General features: G+C 37.8%; 1 protein-coding gene across 1 annotated transcript; it reads left to right on the forward strand.

Annotated features, from left to right (window-relative positions):
- Window positions 1–98: 98 nt before the first annotated feature.
- LOC139152079 (eukaryotic translation initiation factor 3 subunit D-like) lies at window positions 99–23100 on the forward strand. Its single transcript, XM_070725169.1, has 15 exons — window positions 99–304; window positions 6507–6552; window positions 8375–8511; window positions 9029–9178; window positions 10279–10403; window positions 11547–11679; window positions 12137–12232; window positions 12977–13025; window positions 14154–14284; window positions 16792–16874; window positions 17900–18029; window positions 19116–19261; window positions 19721–19913; window positions 22298–22388; window positions 22842–23100. The coding sequence occupies exons 1-15, from the start codon at window positions 179–181 to the stop codon at window positions 22856–22858; spliced, it is 1653 nt and encodes a 550-aa protein (XP_070581270.1). The 5' UTR covers window positions 99–178; the 3' UTR covers window positions 22859–23100.

A 23100-nucleotide genomic window follows, 5' to 3' on the forward strand; every position in this document is an offset into this window, starting at 1 on the left:
TCCAGTGAAGCATTCGAACTGTCTGAGAAACAACGAAATAAAAACAACCTGTTTTTCAACTCTCCCAGTTTCTCGAATGTTTGTAATCATTTCACCTTTTCTATAGAGGGCGTACTGCTGCCGCCATTTGCTGGGATTACATGTGGTAAGAAGCAGGCAACATATTGAATGTTGAAAAATGTCAGCCCACTTTATACCACCAACAATCCAAGACAATGCTTATGGCTGGGGGCCATGTGAGATCCCAGAGCAATTTAAGGATATGCCATACCAACCATTCTCCAAAGGAGATCGCCTCGGAAAGGTAGGAAGATTGTGAATGCGTCAGGCTGTGAATGCTGGTTGCTGGTCTAGACGTTTCGGCACCAAGTCGTTTCGGCCCAAGACGTTTCGGCCTCCCGATTTCAGGCCCCAAGTCGTTTCGGCACCGCGACCCAAGACGTTTCGGCACTGCTCAGGGATATCTGAGGGAACTAGTGCTGGAGCGTAATGTTGCACATCCAAGCACTAAAAAAGTAGTGTCAAATAAAATTCATGTACATCATGCTTCACTTTGTGAGAACATAGTAAGAGACCGTAAGAAAAAACTTCATATCGTTTTTAAATCTGTGACACAAGTTTATCGATAGCAATAGCCGCCGAAACGGCAAATGTTTGAAAGTGGTGCCAAAACAGCACGGTAAAATGCACAGAAAAGTACTCGTCAGAACGCAAAGGTCACGCTTACGAATATGACGGTCCGGTCAGCCAATTACTAAATAGTTTGAAAACAATCGAAACAGGGATGCCGAAACGTCTTGGGTTGCGGTGCCGAAATGACTTTGGGCCGGAAATTGCGAGGCCGAAACGACTTGGGTCGAATGACTTGGTGCCGAAATGACCAGTTACCGTTGAGACGAGTCGAGAACAAACGCCATGCATATGTCTGCTCTGTGTTCCCGGCGTTGTACGGCCGCCGGGAACTCACAGCATCGTACGCAGGGCTCGAAGGTAGAAGCGAGACCGCTTCTACCTCCATAGATGATAGTTTGATCATCAACAGGAGGGACTATGGATCATCATAGAAGCATGGCTCATGAGCCGACTAAGTTTGCAGCCGCAACAACTTTTGCCCCTTCGGCCTTGCTGATTACGAAAAGCTCTTGGCCACGTTTGGTGTTAGGGTTTCTTGACGTTTCGGCACCAGGTCGTTTCGGCCCAAGACGTTTCGGCCTCCCAATTTCAGGCCCCAAGTCGTTTCGGCACCGCGACCCAAGACGTTTCGGCACCGCTGAAGGCTACCTGTGGGAACTAGTGCTGGAGCGTATATTGTTGCAAATCAAAGCACTAAAAAGTAGTTTCAACTAACATTCACCATGGAGGTAGGAAGCTACCTCCATGCATTCACGTACATGCTTTAATCTTTGTGAGAACATGGGAAGAGATCGTAAGAAAAAGCTTCATATCATTTTCAAATCTGTGACACAAGTTTATCGATATCAATAGCCACGAACATGGCAAAAGTTTGAACGCGGTGCCAAAACAGCACGGCAAAAGTACCACAAAATGCATGTGAAAGTACTGGTCAGAACGCAAAGGTCACGCTTACGAATATGACGGATCAGTCAATTACTAAATACAGTAGTTTGAAAAAAAAAACGAAACACGGATGCCGAACGTCTTGGGTTGCGATGCCAAAGTGACTTGGGGCCAGAAATTGAGAGGCCGAAACGACTTGTTGCCGAAAAGACCAGTTACCGGTGTAATTCCTTTGACCGACTGTTGTGTCTTGAGCATGGATTATATAATTCAGTCCCTGATGTCACACATCCAATGATCTGTAACTTTACAGAATACAGGATTTGTGACATACACTGTACCTCTAGATCTTCAGACTGAGATAAACGGTTCCCAGACACTTCGCACCAAAACCACTTCGCACCATACCATCTCGTCCCATACCATTTCGCACCAAAACCACTTCGCACCAAAACAACCTCGTACCAAAACCTCTTCGCCCCAAAAATCACGTCGCCCAAAACCATTGCGCCCCAAAAACAATGCCACTTCACTCCCCAATTTATCGCTAACCGTTAAAAGCTGAAAATAACCAACCACTGCCAGTGAAGTTATAATCACCTTTCTATCATCCCAGGACTGAAATCTTGAAATTGTACACATTTCGAGAAAATGACATCGCATCATGCAATACCGAGCACGGAACCTGAAATATACCATTTAGTAGTTTGCGTGTTTCTTTTTTTTCTAATATACCGTATGGTTTCATGGAAGAATAAATGGTTCGTGGTAGCCAAGTTGTAGGTAAAAACAACGTTATGATTCGTGGCACCCGCGTCGACGTTTTAGCCTGTTTTAGGACGAGATGACGGAAGTAAACCTTTAATAGTGAAGTGGTTTTGTACGAGGTGGTACTTGGGGCGAAGTGGCGTTGGACGAGGTAGTACTTGGGACGAGGTGGTTTTGGTGCGAAATGGTTTTGGGACGAAGTTGTGTGGGGCGAACTGGTTTTGGTGCGAAGTGTCTGGACCCCAGATAAACAGTATCTTGCAATTTAGTGGGATTACTGAAAGGTTGCCAGACACTTTGCCCCAAATCCAAGTCACAGCATACCACCTCGTCCCATACCATTTTGCAACTAAACAACCTCGTACCAAAACCACTTCACTGGAAGAGTCTCATTGCCCCAAACCCATTTCACCCCAAACAACTCTAGTTCACTTCAAACTGTCACCAACCTGTAAAGCTGAAAATAACTGGAAACCCCACCAATACCCATGAAGATTTCATCACCTATCATAGCCTTGAAAATGAACACATTTCGAGAAACTAACAACAGCATGCAAGACCGTAACCATATTATCTACTGTACATACAGATGTGTAGGAAGACAGTGTTGTCACAGATGGACACTTTCAGTGTTTCCGCTGCCCGCTCGCCAAATCGCAAATGCGAGAAAAAAGTAGCGTTTGGCGAGAAGATTTTGGCAAAAGTTAGCCAAACTTGCGAATCGAAAATTGCACTATGACGTCATCACTTTGTCTGTCCGCGCGCACATCGATGTCCTGCATTCAACTTGAGACGTCATGCTTTATCTCTCTACATCCCCGACCTTATGCGTCAGGAGATCCTATTTGTAACACATACAGTATGAATAAATTGTAACGAAATAACTAACAAATTAATAGTACCGCACGTATATCATGACTAGTTGACTAAAATGTTGCGAAGTTTTGGGTTTGACTACGCGCAATGTGTGATAACTCCGTGCAGTGACAGCCATGTCATCGTCAACACTGAAGGATCGTAGTGACGGTGAAACTAAGCAAAAACGGCAAACTTTCCTTTTTGACTTTGGCTGTTCACCAATATGGGGGAACCACCCCTATAAAACACATTTCTACGCGCAAGTAAATCTATGAAATGGAAAGAAAGATTATGATCAATGTACGAAAGTCGACCGTGAATTTGGAAAGGAAGGTAGCGGCATGCATGCATACGCATGGCATTTTTAGAACGTAGAGCGAGTAAGGCACACCTGAATAGCGAAACTGTTCGTGGTGTATTGCTGCCAACAAGAAAATACCTTACTGGCATTAGAAACTTGTGTGAATTGGCTTCCTTAAATATAAATTCGCGACAATTTTCAGTGTATCACGGACCGTGGTGTATTGTGACGTGACATCGGACTTTCAGAGAAGGCGCTCGCTCGTCCGCTGAGTCGCCTAGTTCCGCATTCACATTGTGCAAATACGCTAAGTCTTGTCGCGATATTTGAGCATTTAACTTGATCGTCAGTGAAACAAAAAGATGTTTCTCCATATCAAAATGGTATATATTTGATATTTTACGGTTCTGTTTACATAATAGACGTGAACATTTGGATTTATGATCCGTGATTTCCGCGATCCATGGCAAGCTTGCTGTGAATACACACTGACGTCTTTGATGATGACCCCTGACCCGAGCGCCATTGATACGCTGTGCACTGTCCGAGCGCCGAGCTTCGCTTGCTAAACTTCAAGCGTAAAGCAAATGTATTGGAAGTCTAAAAAAATGCACATATTTCTCAAGTCTGAGAGTATTTTACTTTCGAACTGCTACGAGAATAGATATCTGATTCGTTTGAAAAAACTAGTATGCTGAACCAGGTTTCGTGCCGTTGTCTGTAGCGATATGTACAGTATCGCACGATAGCGATTTCAGGTTTGTTACTGAATATAGTTGCATACGCCTAACTTTGGACAAGTGTCGCTCGCGTGGTGTCGCTTGAAATTCGGACAAATTTTATATTGTATGCGTGGCTGATGTTGGCACCTTGTAATCTGAACCATAAATTGGTGTTACTTTTAGTATCCATAGTAGCACTAACAGGGTTTATTTCCGTCATTCTTACGGAAAATGCAGACAAATATTTATTTTTGCATATTAATGAGAAAGAAATGACGTCATTTGTGATCAGTGGTATCGGCTTGGCTAATTGAATATCTCATTTGGCGAATAATTTTTTAGGGCTTCTAGCCAAATTTGCTACAAGATTTTGGAACCCAGGGGAAACACTGCACTTTCACCACCCTCTATTACTCATCAGGCTACAATTGTACTTGTGAACGTGGTTTGCAGGCATATTTGCAATATTCCTTTTTTCCAATTCTACACAGTCTATGATTTTGGAAAGAAGGAAAGATTTGTGGTAGCCAAAATGTCTTGCCACAGCATATGTCTAAAAGTGCAATGCAAGACATTACACTGTGATCTATGGGGTGAAATAGTTTTGGAGCAAGCTGGTACATGTAGTTGAGTGATGTGAGGTGAGACAAGGTAGTATTTTGGATGAGGTGGTTTTGGGACAAAGTTGTGAAGGGCAATCTGGTTTTGGTGCAAGGTGTGTGGACCCCATTGAAGTATATAACTTGGCATACACTCACATAAACGTTGTGATATGGTACATCTGTATTCATTTGAAGTATGACAGGGTTAACAACATATCTTGACATTAATTAATGGTCATATGTATGTATTGAATTTATGAAAGCACCAGGGCATACAGATTGAAAACAACTGCTGAAATGAAAATCACAATCTGAAAATTAGCTGAGAGAGTGATAGGATAGTGATTAAAACAGCTGTCATAAAACAGTATGGACAGTCATGAAGGAGAGTAAAAGATTATAATGGTCTATAGGAAACATAAGGGAAGAAAATATTTACGATCAAAGCAATAAACCTGGAGCTTAAGATACATGTAGTTAAAAAAATATTTTTGTCCCTGATCAGAATCTTGAAACGGGGTCCAGACACTTCGCACCAAAACCAGTTCGCCCCACACAACTTCGTCCCAAAACCACCTCATCCCAAGTACTACCTGGCCCAACACCACTTCGCCCCAAGTACCACCTCGTACTAAAACCACTTCGCCCAAAGTATAGTACCATCAACTCGTCCTAAAACAACGATGCCACGACATATCATAACACTGTTTTTACCTGCAACTTGGAAGCGTTAATGTGTCGGGACATTTTGGCTACCACGAACCATTTATTGTTGCATGAAACCATAAACGGTAGAATAAGAAAATGAGAAAAAAGAAACACGCAAACAACTCAATACTACAACTCAGGTGCCGTGCGTGGAATTGCACGATGTCATTTACTCGAAATGTGTAGAGTTTCAAGATTTCAGTCCTGAGATGACAGAAAGATGATGAAAACTTCGATGACAGTGGTTGGATATTTTCAGCTTTACCGGTTGGCGATAAGTTTGGGGCAAAGTGGCTTTTGGGGCGAAGTGGTTTGGTAGGAGGTTGTCTTGGTGCGAAGTGGTTTTGGTGCGAAATGGTATGGGAAGAGATGGTATGGTGCAAAGTGGTTTTTGTGCGAAGTGTCTGGGAACCTCTTGAAACACCCTATTATGTGTAGGGGATCAAACAACTTTACTCTTTCTCTCTGCCATAGTTGATCAATCAAAGTACTGGTATTTTCATTCTTTATATCCTGTCGTAATTTGACAACAAAATAACCTAGCCTCATATGCTCGAATAAACACCTTTGGCTAACAAAGTTAGCCTGACAACTCTAGTCTGTTCACTGTACCTGAACTTGCCGTGAGTGCTGGACATTGATGTGAGCCTAAGCCTGTAAAATATTGCAAACACAAAACAGTTCTCCTTGGGACAAGATGCCACTTGTGACATGACCCTTTTCAGGATCAGCACACTGTCCAAAGAGAATACTTGTGTTTATATGAAAGACTTTCTATTATTTGGTGTAAGTGATGTGTGTAGAAAATGTTACTTGGTCCACAAGGTGGAGAACGTACATGTAAGTGCATGGCAATCAACCTGTAACCATGGGAGGTAGCTGCCTTCATGCTGTAAATGGAAACTTGTCTAGAATGATTGATCTATTAGAAACGAAAAGTGGTGAGCCCAATCATCTTGCTTCTAACTCAATGCTGTGATCTATTGTACTAATCTCTATATGTTTCCTTTAACTTTGTATTTTTTGTAGGTTTCTGATTGGACAGGAACAACTTACCAAGACAAAAGATATTTAGGTAAGTATGATTGATACAACATGCACCATAATTATTTCACTATCAGTCTGAGACCCTTACTTTAATCTTTTGTATAGGACAACAGTTTTTGTAGATACAGTATACATGTATGGCACCTAACTTTCAATATGTAGGAATTTCTTTGCAGATTCAATCATACATCAGCACATTTAATATATCAATTTTTCTTGAGTCAACTAAAGCAATCTTGAAACAGAATGGAGTCAAAGTGGATTACTAGTGACCACATTGTGTTGATGCTTCAGATTGCCACTGTGACTATTTAGTACTGATTTTGAAATGACTTTAGCTAACAAGACTTGTGTGTTCCACCAGATCTGTCTATCAGTGTAAATTTGCTTGTAAATGTGTCTGTGGCAAATTCAAAAATGATTTAGTATTGGATGAGGTTTCGATATATTTTGAGATTTAACAACATGTATATTCTGACTTATGGAATGTTTCCAACATCAATTTCCTCTTTGCAGGAGTAATGGATTGTATGTTCATGTAGCTTTAAGAAATAATCCTCAAAGAAATAATCTAACTGAGTTGAAGCTTTTCATGTCACCATAATCCCTGTGGAATTGAACGAGCAGACAAAAACAAGTTTATATTCGTCATTTTAGTCTCTGTCAAAAAAGTCCAGTCAATCAATTTCAAAGGCTTGTCAGACTATAAATATTGCCTTTTCAGCGTATACTGAGTGAGACTGTGAGTTGAGTAAGAATTTCTATTAATTGATCAACTCACAAAATTTTCAAAGCTAGTGAATAATTTATGAGTCTTTAATCCCTTATTGGCAGTAAAAACAATTTTTCTTTGGCTGCAAATCTCTTTTCATCGGAGTTTTCTATCCTAAAATGATGGTTGGGAAACCATTGGACCATGTTCCATGTTGTTAGGAGAATGCAAGATGATTTACTGTAAAGCATGGCTTAATTCCCTAATGTATCAATTTACACTGTCACATTCCTGAGCATGCGCAGTAGAATGTAGATGACCACTTAGGTTACCAGAAAAATAAGAGCAGCTCTTGCTTATCACAGGTTCTAGTTATAAACAAAATCAAAGGCTGCAGAGATGAAAGAAACTGAGTGTGTTGTAGAGCAATAATGTGATTGATTGATGACATGGTTTGATCCAAAAGGGATGAAATTATTAAATTGTGCTGTTTTCCACCTTGCGCTACTATTTAAAGCTATTTTCTATGTTTTTATGAGCTGCAATGTAGTTTTTCAAAGAAGGGATAAATTACAAACTGTTATTTTTTCATAGACGTAATGCCAATGCACAGTCATTTGCAGATATTTTGTTATGCAAATTAGCCAGTAATGTCTCACTGATGTCTGGAAAAACACAGTGCATGCATTTTGTATTCTGTAAAAGATCGACTCTATTCCTAGGGTCTATGCGAAGAACAACAACAATTACTTTATGTACAGTGTCAATGATATTGCTTGCTTTCCTGGTATAATTCTTTCATAAATAATTTCCAAACCAAGTTTTCGGGAGCTAGTGCTAGAGCGTAGATTTTAAAAGCTCACTGCAAAATGCTCAGTGTAGTAAGGGAATTTTTTATTTAGCTGTGCCTTTTATCTTTCAACACGCCATTTGTTCAACTTTATAATTGTCAACTATTTGTTTATTGTTACTTTGTTTGACTTTTCAAGTTTAGTTTTAAATGTATGTGTTGTGATGACGCATACAATATATTTGATGATACAGTAAGAAAAATGTACTAAAAGTACAACAGCATTAAAGATTTCAGTATTTACATTTTATGTTCATTATTTTAATTATTTTCACACCTTTCAACCAGGAAAATACAATTCCCAGTTTGGTTCAGGCACTCAGTATGCTTACTACCACGATGAAGATGAAACAACCTTCCAACTTGTTGATACAGCTAAGATTCCTAAACCATTGTATCAAAGAAATAGATTCAGAGTCAATCAGGTGAGTGTGTGTTCAATTCAGTAAAAGTCAATCAGTTGTTCTGTGTGGAAAGATAAGAATGATTTAAATCTAGGAAAATAGGAAAGATACCTGTCAGATTTCCTATAATATCATTTACAGTGCAAGACATTACTGTACAGTGACCTCATGGAGAAAATATCCATAAACCCTCCTACCCTCATCATTCAATTGATTTACATATATATATATATATATATATATATATATATATATATATTGTATATATTGTATTCATTTATAATTTCATTCTAATGATAAGATTGATTTTATTTGCCCAAATTGTATAAATTATGATAATACTTCATGAATGGATGTGTATCCAGTAAAGAAGTTGTATGTAAAATAATGATAACCGTCATGGTATGTCATATGATGATGATTGTATGGTATGTCTGACTGTGGGGAATCTGAATTCTGTACTGGTTCAAGTGGAAAGGAGAAAACAAAAATGGACTGGTCTCAACAATATTATTCTTAAACTGTTTATGATTTGCAGCGTAATATCAGAAGAGATCGTGAAAGACGAGAGCAGAGAGCCAATGCTGGAATGCAGACTCTGACTAAAGCACAGAAAGAAAGACAACGTCAAATGAGAAGACTTCAGAAACAGTTTGGCAACAAGAAGTGGACTGACAATAGATTCCAAGTATGTATCATGTAGTTTATGTATCTGTTCAGATAGTTTTCATGATGATCCAATCAAACAATGCAAACACAGTGTCTGTAAACAGTAACACAAATTCATGTTTTGAACAAGTAAGGAAATTGAAAGCACTGTGGCATGATTTGTTTCCCTTGACAACTATAATGAAAAAGAATATAATACATGTAAATCTATAAAATAATAAAATTTCTTATGAAATACTAATAAAAAGTGAATGTTGATGCAAGTGTGTTAGCAGTGTTTGTTGGCATCTCCCATCATTGTGCATGCTATGTCTGTATTGTCATTCTCCTATTGTTCAGAGAGTACTGATATGAACCCGTATTTTAACATATCGAAATATGAATCATATTTTCACTGAAATCGGAACTACTTATGGCACAGCATTTGGTGCAGCCCAGTGAACTGTACTCCCAAATCTCCAAAATGTTGAGCTAAAGTCAAAATTCAAATTGTTGTTTATCTTCAGTTTTGACCACTGTATTTCAGGACAAGCACAGTTTTACCAAAAATAAACACATATCGAAATTTTGCAAGTATATTACAACTGGTACTGGTCATGACAGAGTGTGTTTTGCATGTCGTCTGCTTGTACTTTAGAACAAAGTGTAGAGGGCTCATTGGCATGCAGAACGACTGTTCTCTGTGCGCCAGTTTTCCCGATAACAAGTTTCACTACCTCGAGAGTGCAATTTCATTTAGCACTACCACAAGCAATCATCAGAATCTGAGAACACAAGTGAAAATATACTACAAATGAGATGCATATATATGTTCTAGATTCATATAGTGATTCTGATTGTGAATGGCCATAGTTTTCTCTGAAGTTGTGTTTACACAGTATAACATATTCGGACCTCAGGAAGTCAAAATTAACTTATAAAGTTGTGTGGTCATGTTTATTGGCAATCATTTAGGCAAGCCAGCAACCAAAATGTATAACCATATCTTGTAAATAGCTTTTGAAATATATACATTATCATGATTTGAGTGTACAAACAACAGTTGATGATTTCTTTATCTTCAAAATAAAAGTGTGTGACAGCCAAGTACTTATTATGTTGACTTTTTTCATCTGTTAGAGGGGTCCAGTAAAGAACCGTGAGGCTTCTGTGGAAGTGAAACCTACCTGGAAGGTTGTAGAAGAAATGGATTTCCCAAGACTTAGTAAATTGAAATTCATGGATGTCAAGGATCCAGAAGATCTGTAAGTTTAGAGGATGTGTGTCTTTGTATTGAATTTACACAGCTTATGTTGCTAAGTGGCATGTCAGATACATACATGTAGCTTTAAAACCTTTGACCTGCCAGTACTGTCAGTCTGAAAATATTATTTTTCCAAAACATGAATGTCAATGTGAAGTCTTGTATCTTTCATCTTTAAATTCATACTCCAGTCGTGTTTGACAGTTTACTGAAGCCCAGCCATCATGAGCCATAGATTAAGTTTTGAGGAATTCACTTGTTTATACATGATTGTCGATATCAAAGATGGACTGCTAACCTTAGATTTCCTCACCATATTTTCCAACATTGGTGTGGTAAGTCAACATGAAGCCATTATGTGACCACACATTGTATCGTATTTGAGTGAATTGCTACACAGAGCAGGTCAAAGGTCATGGCAGATTTCAAACTCTTGTCTCAAAGCTCCATAAGCTGTATCTTTTGGCTATTGTTCCAGAACTTTTGTTTTGTGGTTTCCCTACACTTTCTGCATTGAATCCCTAAACTGTAATTTAATGCCAAGTATTTAGCATATCAACACAACCTATATGAGTATAATCTACATTGTTATTGTTGAAAATTGTATTCAAGTCCGGACTAGAATTCATTTGTAAACAATAAGCAATGATCAATACACACATACAAGATGTGTTGACAAAAAGAATACTCAAAATTTCAGCATGACAAACGGATTAGGGTCAGACACGGTAGTTGATATACAGAACAGAATACTGAAAAACTTGCTACAAGTTACAGCTTATGTCCCTTTAACCCTTTCATCACTATTGTTTAGCCCAAACCAATTGTTATCAATGGTGATTCTAGGCCTGGTTCTAGGGGATGGGCAAAACACAAACTTCAACAGAAATGGACAGTGGAAACAAAGCCACAAACATGCATACCAGTAGAGAAACGTGTATACCCACATGCATTTGTTTTACAGGATTGTGTTTGTAACGCCATCATGACTTCAGCTCTGGGGGATACTGTAATAATGAGACACTGCCGAAAGTTTCAATTTTCAACGTAACTCACTTCTGTTTGCAAAATCATTTCCATAATGCAAGTATGCATGTATGGAGTACAAGTATGATTCTTTGACTGTTTGTGTTTCTTTTCTCAGAATCCGTGCTGGATCCATGGAATATTATGATAAGAATTACGATAGAGTATCCACCAAATTGGAAAAGAAGTTGAAGAGAGTGAATCGTATCTTCCACAAAGTAACTACAACTGATGACCCTGTTATAAGGAAGGTGAGTGTGTGTCATGGAGTCATCAAACTTTACTGCTTTGAAAGGTGTCCAGCACAAATACCCCATATTTAAACAAATGCCCTTTTAAACTCAAACACACAACACCTCCCCTCTACACTGAGATCTTGAAATATTCATATACACCGAGTATTGACAGTGGCAATCGGCCATCATGATAACCGCCTATCATTCAACAATGCATAGTTGATCCAAAGTATGAGTGTAATGAAATAGGTAGGAGTAGATCATTGATGACAATTTCAGATCAACAATTTTGAACTTTTGTTTATAAATCTACTTCTTCCACCAAAGAGTAATACATTGAAAAATGACAATGTACCACAGCCAACTCATAAAAAGGGTTAACAGAGATTATTCTGTACTCATGTCATTGTATTTTGCCACATTGGTTTCATTCATGCTTTCAACTAGATGTTCCACAATTGTATAATTGCAGCTTGCCTCAAAGGGGAACGTGTTTGCTACAGACATCATCTTAGCAACCTTGATGTGTTGTAATCGTTCTGTCTACTCCTGGGATGTGGTTGTTCAGGTATGTGTCAACTGATCTGACAGAAACATTGTAACTCTAGTCTCCAATGGTACAAAAGTTTTATTTCCCAGACAATGTATAATTGCTGTATTTACTAATGTACATGGATGCATAGAAAATGTTCCAATGTAAAGCAGAAATAAACACAATTCGCTTTGTAGACAGCAGGAAGTTTTAAAATTTACTTGAAATCATTTAAAGTTTACACAAATTGCATCAGCTATCAATGACTTCAAGCTTTGCCACGACTTGCAACCGCCAAAAAGCACCCTTCACAGCAGGGATCACATGCAGTGTATATTAATTGTAGTTTTTGTATAACTATTACAATACATTTTGAACATGCACTTGATTTGATACTTTTGTTTTGATTTATCAGTACAACATTATGCTATTACATGGCGTGTCAATATGTGCATACTTACTGCAGATGTGACAGAACACTACCCTGCTGTCAAACTAATTTGTACAACACTGAATCAAGATATTTCTTTTCTATGCAAGGAAATTGTACAGATTTCATGTACTGACATACAGCTGATCCAGGAGGTATTTCAAGATATCCCTAAATTTACACAAAGAGTTCAGAAATATTTGGAGGTTAGGGAGAAGTTACACTGCAGAAGGCTGTTACTGTATATATGTAAATTGTATAGTATGCTTGTCATTGCAGTTGATCAAAACGTACATGTATCCTAGAATGTTTCATAAAACAGTAAAATAGTTTCTATCATTCTGTTTCAGCATGTTGGAGGAAAGCTTTTCTTTGACAAGAGAGATGAGTCAGAATTTGGTAAGTCACTATGATGGTCCATCTCTAGGCTAGAGGATTCATCACCTCTTTATACTTCAGTATTAACCATGGAGTCATTGACAGTGCTCGCTATGCTAAAATATACAAGATGAACAACATTATATCCAAAGTTTGACAAAACAACAATTTTTTGTCACAGTAAAATATCTTGGCTCTAACACCATCTTAACTTTGAAACCATCAGTGAAATGATCAACTGTACCATAAGTATCAAATGTATGCAGTAAGAGCTGACCTATGACCTGCCAACAGTATCCATGGGTTGTCTTGCACTCCAATGTGGAACTGTCACTATGATCTCTCGTCCATAACTTCTGATCATAACTTCGGTGATGGTGCCTGGAGGGCATGGCAGCTACAGTTGTGCCTTCTCTATGTATGCTAATTTTTCAAGTTATGTAAATCCAGTCACATAGTCACAACTTACCCAGAATACATATTGCATGTTGGTAGCAACCACTTCACCAAGGAGTGCTAAAACTCAAAATGTGGAAGCAAAATCAGCACTGAGATAGCACCTTCTGCCCAGAGTTTTGATGTTTATCATCACTAAACCTAATATCAATCAATATGACTGAAACCAAAGTTATGAAAAACATGAAAGTCCCGTGCAAGAGCAGTTGGAGACACAATGCAAGTAGCGCCAATAAGCCTTAGTGGGAACTCTGCTTCTGATGCACAGCAATGTCTTAAAAAAGAGTTTTCTTTGCCACGTTATGATATTGTGTGCATGCACTTCTCACTCTTCCATGCACTGCTGAGACAAAATGATTGTGAAATGTTTGTAGCTGTTTGTAAGATTTCTTTGATCAGGTTGAAATGAACCAAAATGAGTAAAAGACCAAAATGAGTAAAAGACGCTCCTTGTTTCCCTTCTATCAGCATACAATTGACGAAGGCAGTTATATGTTTATTGACAAGTTTCACAGCTGAACTTGTAGCATAGGATAATTTCGGTACTGCAAAGAAACTTGTGTAGTGAAAATTGATACAGCGGCTCTTGCTGAACAGATGAAGTAGTGACTCTTCAAAAATTTTCTTTGTATTCAGTTACACTGGAAATTGTGTCAGTTCCGTAGATAATGCATTGCTTTCATGGTTTTTCAGATTTACTAACTGTCAATGAGACAGCCACAGAACCTCCACAGGAAGAGGAGAAACACATCAATGCACCAAGGAATCTAGCTTTGGAGGCAACATTTGTCAACCACAACTTTTCTCAACAATGTCTGAAAATGGTAAGGAAATATTCAGTGTCACAGTACACCAGCAACCTTCATTCTTCAGGCACAAGTGATATTTCTTCAGTCAGATTGTTTTAGCTGTTGGAATTTGAAATCGACTTATTGTGCCTGGCCTGTGCTTGACTTGTAGAAGATGTCTCTGTCTTTTGTAATTACACATTCTGTACCAATTCCTACACCACACTGTCATCCAATCAGCTTTGTCTATTTCCAGTTTGTTGTAAGTTTTCAAGTGACAAGCAGTTTCTCTGACTGTCCATGTTTCCATGCGTAGACTGAATGACTGGAAAGTTGTCTTGTTATGAGTAATACACAAGTCCTCCATTGGGTTTTACAATTGGTTAAAGGTCTGGTGAAATGCCCATGTTGCAAAATCACAGAAATACAGTTGATGGTCTATAAAACAGTTACGTTCATTTCTTTTTTTCGTTTAGCGCGCGTGATTATGAAATATGGCAAAAGAAAAATGCAATGTGGGCGTGTCCCCCGAGCCTCTCCAGTCGACTTTTTTCGGCTTTCCGAAGTTTGCCCGACGCCGTATCTCATAACGGGAACTAAAGTATTTCACACCTCCGTAAGCTCCCTACGGGGGGTAACTTCTAGGGTTTCCGCTTACATGATCAGGATAGTGTCCTCATTCACTATGGGAGAACGTTGTTCTTTTGGTGGCTGTGACAGCGGCAAGAACATGAACGGCTCAACTGTAAATTATTTTAAGTTCCCGTCAAGTGTTGAGTGTTTGAACCATAGGATGTGCTTGTCTCTGCTGGTTCGTACGATCGGCCACGGTCCCTCGGCTCAGCCTGCCTCGCTACTCGCTACACAGAAGGTTGGACCGCAATGCAAATCAACAGCATGAACACCAACACTGAACGTTGTGACTGCCATTAAAATGCACTTGTCTACAACACGGAACGTCGAGACCGCAATGCAAATCGACAGTAACTTAAAAGGTAAATGGGACCGTGATTAAATGCACTACAAGTACAACCACAACACGGAAGGTTGAGACCACGATGCAAATTAGCTGCATGAACAGCAACACTGAATGTTGAGACTACCATTAAAACGAACAACAACACGGAACGTAGAGATCGCGATACCAATCACGGAGGTAGAGTCCTCCTTGATACAAATCGACAGCAACATGGAACGCGTCGTTGGGACGGCAATTAAATTGAAGAACAACGGGGAATACCGGACCACGAGGACCGCGATGCAAATCGACCGCAACATGGAATGTTGAAGACCGTGATGAAAATCCACAACACAGAACATCTAGACCGCAATATAAATCAACTGCAACACCGAACCTTGTTGCCTCGATTAAAATGCGTATGTCTGCTATGTATAGCAAAAGTTTCAATTCTCGCGAGCGAGCGTTCCTATGCCCGCTGTACACTAGACAAAATGACGTCAAATTTATGTCGAGGGCTCGATTGCGTGTGTCTTAGTTTCAATTCTCGCGAGAGCCATTTATGCATGCTGTACACTAGACTAAATGACGTCAAATCTCTCGCGAGACTTGGCACGATTGCAAATACGTACGACGGAAAGAACGCAATAATACGGAAGTAGACACAGTTTTTGCGAATCGCCGAGAGAGAAGCGCAGATTAAACAAAAGACTAAAAAACCCACGTTTTTTCTTTATTTTACCATATTTTTAAACAAAATTCAGTTTCGCCGCTGTGGCGAATTAGGATCGATTTTTTTTGGCCACTTCGGATTTCGATTCGCATTGGCGAACGTGGCAAATGGGCAGCGCGAACAGTGTTTTGTTAGCGGATACCGGGCAGAGATAAGGCGGCGTTGGACCGCTATTCGATGTAAATGAACACACCAGTGACGTCACAGACGGCCAACCATTATCCCCGCTATGGGCGTGACCTGAGTGTCGCAAAATGACCCCATGAAAGCCGCGCATAGAAATATAAAAAAAATTAACACTTGCGCGTACTTTTAGGTTGCAATTCTGTTGCGAGTGTAATAGTATTGACCCCCTGGAAGATATTCAGTCACACGAACGGGACCATTTCACCAGACCTTTAATGTACATGTATCTGTGAGCCCAACAAATAGTTTTTAACATGTTCAATACCTGTGCATGTATGCTACAACTAAGCGAAATCATTCCATTGTCTGCTTTCATTGACTTTCCTTCTCACTCTGTTTGCTTCAGAAATTTGGAAGAATTGATCCAACATAGACTATGTTGATATCATGAACGATTTCTTTATCCATAGAAATAGCTAATATGTTATTGTAAAATTGATTCTACCAGTACCAATTGAAGTTCTATTCTTCATCATTTCATACTATGCTAACATTTGAATGTCTCATATTTCAAAATAGCTCTCTCTATTGTATTTGTGTAATGTGTTGGGTATCAATCATATTGCATAATGTTTAAACATTTTTGTAATGAACAATCATAGTCATGGGTATTATTGGTTGTTTGGATTATATTTGACACTGCTGTGTAATTTTTTTTTTCTTCAGAATAATGAAAAGTATTCATTTGAAGATCCTAATCCATTTCAGCAAGATGAATCTGACGGTGAGATTGCTTCTGTTGGATACAGGTAAGGTGTCCCATGCTGTCAAAGAACATATGCATTTCTCTATTGATAAAAAATCAGGATAAATGACGTCAATAACATATCATTGTATACAGACAAAAGTAAACTCTACCATTGCTCTGTATGCATTCAATGCGGCCAAAGAATGAGATCACCACTTTTGCTTCAGCATTGCTGTGGATAAGAGATCACCCTATCAGTGATTGTTGGGTAATATTGAAACCCACTGATGGAAATTGTTTCATTGTTTCACACTCAGATTGATAGGTTTCCCACATAGATTCTTCTTATTCTTTGGGTTTGATCATTTGATAATAATGAAGCTATTGTAGACACATTAATCACAACATTGTAGTTGCTGGTACCCAAGTTGCCAGAGTGTAGATATTTAAGGAAAAGTCAGATAAGATACATGCAAATTTTCTTTCCATGTTCTGAAATCTGACATTTACTTTCAGTTGTCAGAGCATGCTTTTTTCTAGAATTCAATATTTTATTTCAGTTTCAGTCTTTCATTCGTTTATATACTTTTTTTTACAAAAAATGCTGGCTAAGTAACAATTGTTATGGCAGATTCTTTTCCAATGTTTAATTTCCCCCCATCAACATCTGATAGTCACTATCCCATAATGAATAAAATACTAAGTTCAATTGATCAGAAAGATAAATATGGTGTTCTGATTATTCTGTTTCAATTCAAGGAAAAGGTGCATTCTGTACAGCAAGTGTAAAAAGGAGTACCAGTTTTCACTAAGCTTCAAAAGTAAACCGTAAATCAGTAAATATCTTTTTCAGTCTGGATGTAAAACAGTCTATAAATGCCAGATAGTAAGTTACAGGGATGACCACATAAGTCTTTATTTTGATTGAACGAAGAATGTATGCAAAATGGATTTCATTAAAGTTTTGATTGATGTACAGATTTCTTGAACTTTGTCCTTCAAAATTTTAACAAATGTTGATGGTAGTAGGAATTGTTATTTTCCATGTTCTTAATCTTAATAAAATCTTCTTTTTCTCTCTCATAGGTATCGGAAGTGGGACTTAGGTGATGGCATTGAACTCATAGTGCGATGTGAACATGATGGAGTTATTGTTGGTTCAAATGGAGAAACACAATTTTTGAATATCAAAACTCTGAATGAATGGGATTCAAAGGTAGGCATAGCTGAAAATGACAAATATTACCAAAATTCCTGTTTTGCAAAATGTCAACAAATGGATGGCATTCAGTTATGTACCGGATAGAGTATGAATGTTTTAACCTTTTCCTTGTTTGCTCTGTGGTATCATGGACTCAGTAATCAGCATTCTGTGTTCAATAAACCTGAAAATTTTAATTATCAGGCAAGATTCATAAATGCAGTTTCTTACTGATTTACTTGTAAATAAGTGTGGTTGTCTTGTCTACTGTTACACTCATGGACAGGTGACAAATAAAATTTAAAATCTCAGAGATTGAATATGTGCATCTCGTAATACGTGGACTTAAACAACAGTCCAGATAGAATGGGAGAAAATGTTTGGACAGTATTACAGTGATTCGTATCATAGTGTAAAGCAGGTTAAGGCCATTGTCTTATTAAAAAAGAAATGTTTCAAGAGTTCTGTAAGCATCTCAAGAATTCACCAAATACACATAATACCACTAGTAGACCTTACTGCCTGAAAACAGTGCTAGTTTGTATTTCTTTACCTACACAGTTGCACAGTATCGGATGGGAAAACAAAACTGTTTTCTTGCTGGTCCTGTCATCCGCCATCCTGCCAAGTCAGTGAAAAACAGTATTAACCAAAACCTAATTTCATAGACCTAGCATGTCTCATATACTAACATGTAACATACTTGTGTTCAGCTTGGCAGTTTTAGCACACCATAAAAATCCACCTGAACATTGTGTGGATCCCTGGACTTGTCTGTCTACTGTATAAAGACATTACTGATTTCAACTAACTTGGCAAGATGAGGGCCCCTTACTCCTTTGGACACCCAGAAATTCTGTGAGATTTCAACTGATTTGGTGGGAAAGGGGAATTTATTAATTAATAATATAGCTCAACTTGTTTCTGTTTGAAGTGGAATAAAATATGATGTTTTTGTGTCACATGACAATTGAAACATGTATGAAAATACCCTTTGAATAAGGTTAAGTATATTAAGTAACAAAAGTCTGTCCAAAATATCATCTTAATTCATAGGTAAAGCAAACTACTTATGATGTTAAATAATGTTGTCTTTTGTAGCAAGTGCCCGGTGCTGTTGAATGGAGACAAAAGTTAGATTCTCAGCGTGGTGCTATTTTAGCAACAGAGTTGAAGAATAATAGTTTCAAATTAGCTAAGTGGACTACTGTGGCACTGTTAGCTAACTCTGATCAACTTAAATTTGGGTAAGTTTGATAACTAATTAATTGTTGTTGACTTTATTATAAATTGTGATAAAAACCCAGTCCTCAAAGCATTTTGAGTACAGAGTGAATTTGGCATAGTAGGAAGAAAGGAGCATCACTGGTGTTTTCTTTTGCACACTTTTTTTGAGGGCAATAGCAATTTTTGTCTATTCCGTATGTAAATTTTCCCAAATGTACCATTATGTGGAGAAATGAGAGTAACTTCATAGTTTTGGTGGCTGCAGTCTTTATATGAAACCAATGTAATACAGACTGATATTTTACAGTATGTTCTATGATGCCACTTTTATAATGTCAATTTTTGGATTTGAAATAAACTTCTTGACTCGATATGTGTAATGGTTAATAGAAAAGCTTCCACTACAAATTTCCTTGGTTGCATGCTATTGCAGCTGCCACTGTCATTGATGCTATTTTCACATATTTACCTTATCATAGCTATGTTTCCCGTGTGAATCCTAAAGACTCTTCAAAACACGTCATCCTTGGAACTCAGCAGTTCAAGCCCAGTGAATTTGCTTCTCAAATTAATCTGAACATGGAAAATGCATGGGGAATCCTTCGTTGTATTATTGACATCTGTAGAAAGCTGGAAGAAGGCAAATACCTCATCATGAAAGACCCAAACAAGGTATGCAATGTATCTTATATGTCACCTTTATCAAAACAATGGTATATGTATTGACTTTACAAACTATCAAAGCTGTAACTTGCAAAAACATCAAATCAGCGCATTTTCTCTGGCTTAGCAGTGACTTAATTGATATTGTGAGGTTTTTATTTCATCATGATAATTTATCATCATATGTTAGAAATAACCAATAAACTAATAGAGCCTCTACTTTAAGTAATTTTTCTTGAACATCATGTGCAGTTATTGCTGCAAACAATTAAGGAGTGCAACTTTCATAAAACTAAAGTGTCCACTTATGTCAAATTTTTAACAATTTACCATTTCAACATCATATCTTGAACTGAGAATTTCTTGACAGATCAGTTTTTGACTTGAGTATCATGTAGCTTTTGCAAGACACATCATTCTTCCACAAAGTTTTCCTGTCTTTTCATCCAGACTCCGTATAGCTGGTCTTTTCTTCAAAGAATCACATTTGTCAGCAAAGTTAAACAAATGCCGTGGTTTTGTTTTATGTTAAAAGAAACAGCTGCAACAAGATTACTGTCATTTTTCAAATGCGTATATGCTAACAGTTTACTGTATGGCTGAAGAAGACATTACAGATTCAAAATTATTGAGTGTGTATGAAGTGCAAAAAATAACGTTGTACTGAATCTGTGCAACCTGTACACCCAGTCAGTGTCCATTCATGAAATGCAGTGGGTAGTCACAGACACCATATGCAGAAACAATAGTGACAGACATCGTTTGGAACATTCAGAACATTCCATTTATCATTCAGTATTATCATAGGCAAAACTGTGAATATCATCATCAATAACAATCCGATAGTTTATATTCATGTTATGACAACTTGCAACCCAAATGTTACTATTCTGAAAAGGGATTCAAAAACTATTCTCAGCTCTTACTTTACACACTTGACAGCAGTGGTATTGATGTATGCATAGTTGTGGGATTTGCATCTATTTAGGTCAGTATCATGACCCGGCTATTGAACATTGTCGCAGCTTGTCTCAAGAAACAAAACCCGTATAGGGTGTGCCTATATCCCCCTTTCCAGAATTTTTCACACTGTCAGTATGTAAATTTATTTAAGTTACCCAAATCCTAGCTCAGCTTGGTTCTGTTACCCTTAGCAATTTGGTCAGGCTGCCGCCCTGAGTCAAAATAATCTAACAACTAGGGGGCTTTCACTATGTGTCATCTTTCAAAATTCCTTGCAACCACCAAACTTCTAAAAGATGTCCTTTCCAATCAGATAGGCTTGTCTGGCAGCGATTAAGCTATCAAATGTATCGCCCGTGATTTTGTCTATGATAGTCAGCCTAAAAGTATTATTGGAAACATTGCTCAGCAACCTTTATGAGACACAGTGTATGAACAACTTGAATCAAGAGAGCAATACTTTCTGTGACTTCTACTTCAGTTATGCTAATATTTAAGCTTTCACAAACTGTACTCGCCAGGATTTGATTGAAAACTCACAAGGTCATTTTCCATTAGATGAATTTAGCATTCTCACATCACTAAATGTCATTCTGAACATGAAATGATTACTAGAGGACAGAAATGAAATCCAAAATTACGGAGTGGAGGAAATACAATCACTGATTGGCCATTTCTGGTACAACATGGAAATAAGGAAATGAACGCAACAGTTGCAAACCCTTTTAAGACCTCCTTGTCCATTGTCAGCCATATAAGATAATGCTACATGGCCTGAGAAATAATGGTTTCATTGGGATTTGCACGCTTCTTCACAATGAGTATTGTGAACTGTTTCCAAACATTGCACATTTTGCAATAAATGCAGCAGTGATTCCAGTCATGTCTGTACCTTGCAAAGACATGTTCAGCACACAGTGCAGAATCAAAACATCCAAACACAGTTGTCTGAATTAAGATATTTTAAATTATTTGATGTCAATAAGCATGGAAGGCCCAATGCTTGGTGAATGTGACTCCAGAACTGCCACGATAGGGTTCTGACAACGCAGACAGTGTCAAAAGTAGAACACCGAAAATGAATATTGTTAATAGAAAGTTGAAAAAAAATAAATAGCTGTAGTTGAAGAAACTTGTCAAAAGTAGGGACATTGACTGTTAATGTTTAAAATAACTTTATTTCACACCAAATATCTTTTGAATTAGTTTGTATTGCTACTTTGATATCTCATTACCATTCATTGTGACCTTCTTTACATAAGCTTAATGTACACATTTTTTGATAGCTATTTAAGCAAATAAAACCCCATTCGTGTACAGTCATACACAATGGAAGCTCTTATGTCTGCTTTAATGGGAATCTCATTAGCTTTTATGCCTCTGTTCTTAAACAGTTCTTTAATCGCAATGTATTCTGTTTGTCATTTCAGCCTGTTGTACGAGTCTATAGTATCCCTGATAACACTTTTGAAAGTGATGAAGATGACGACAATGATGAAGAAGATGACAATGATGACAATGGTGAGTTGAAAATGTGTGAATATGGTTTATCAGTAGGGGAACTTTACAAAATGGTGAAAGTTATTGAAAAATATTGAAGCAATATCATTGAAAAAAGGTGTTATTATTCAATGGAATTGAGACTGCCATGCTGAGTGATTTTCTGTCAGACAGTTTATAGATGAAGACATAGAGACAGCGTTTTGTTGCCATACATATTGAAACACTGATGCCTAAGCTATAAAGGTAATTTTATATTATAATAAACAAATGCCACTGTTAGTGGTTGAGAAAGTTTTTGTCAAACCTAGATTTGTCACTTTTGACATGTTTTATTGCTCTCTTGAATGACCTTGTGATTTGTAAGTACATGGTTTTGTAGTTGATTTGTGGACAGTAATAACATCTACAGTCATATGAAACCCAGTGTGTTTTATCATATCTTATAATTTTTGTCTTTTTTTCTCACTGCAGAAGAAGACGATGATTAAGTAATGATGGAGAATGCCCTATATGGTTTGCTGATATGGTTTATATAGAGACTACAAGAAACAGTTGACAAAGAAAAAGAACTACCAAGTTGATAATGTGGCACCCATATGACACTCATGTGACACCTGTATGAACAGAAATTATTGAAGTGAAGCGTCTTGCAGTAACACATTATTTTGATGTGGATCTGTGGCTTACTTTGATTGGCTCAAATTTTATCCATGAATGTTGTAACTTTAGC

Source organism: Ptychodera flava, chromosome 15, assembly GCF_041260155.1.
Source record: "Ptychodera flava strain L36383 chromosome 15, AS_Pfla_20210202, whole genome shotgun sequence".
NCBI classification, from domain to species: Eukaryota; Metazoa; Hemichordata; class Enteropneusta; family Ptychoderidae; genus Ptychodera; species Ptychodera flava.

Excerpts from the sequence above, each read along its gene's own strand:
- LOC139152079 (XM_070725169.1), top strand. The coding sequence starts at position 179 with ATGTCAGCCCACTTTATACCACCAACAATCCAAGACAATGCTTATGGC. Across the intron at positions 14,285-16,791 it reads CTCAACAATGTCTGAAAATG|AATAATGAAAAGTATTCATT; the intron begins GTAAGGAAATAT and ends TTTTTTCTTCAG. Across the intron at positions 19,262-19,720 it reads TCTGATCAACTTAAATTTGG|CTATGTTTCCCGTGTGAATC; the intron begins GTAAGTTTGATA and ends ACCTTATCATAG.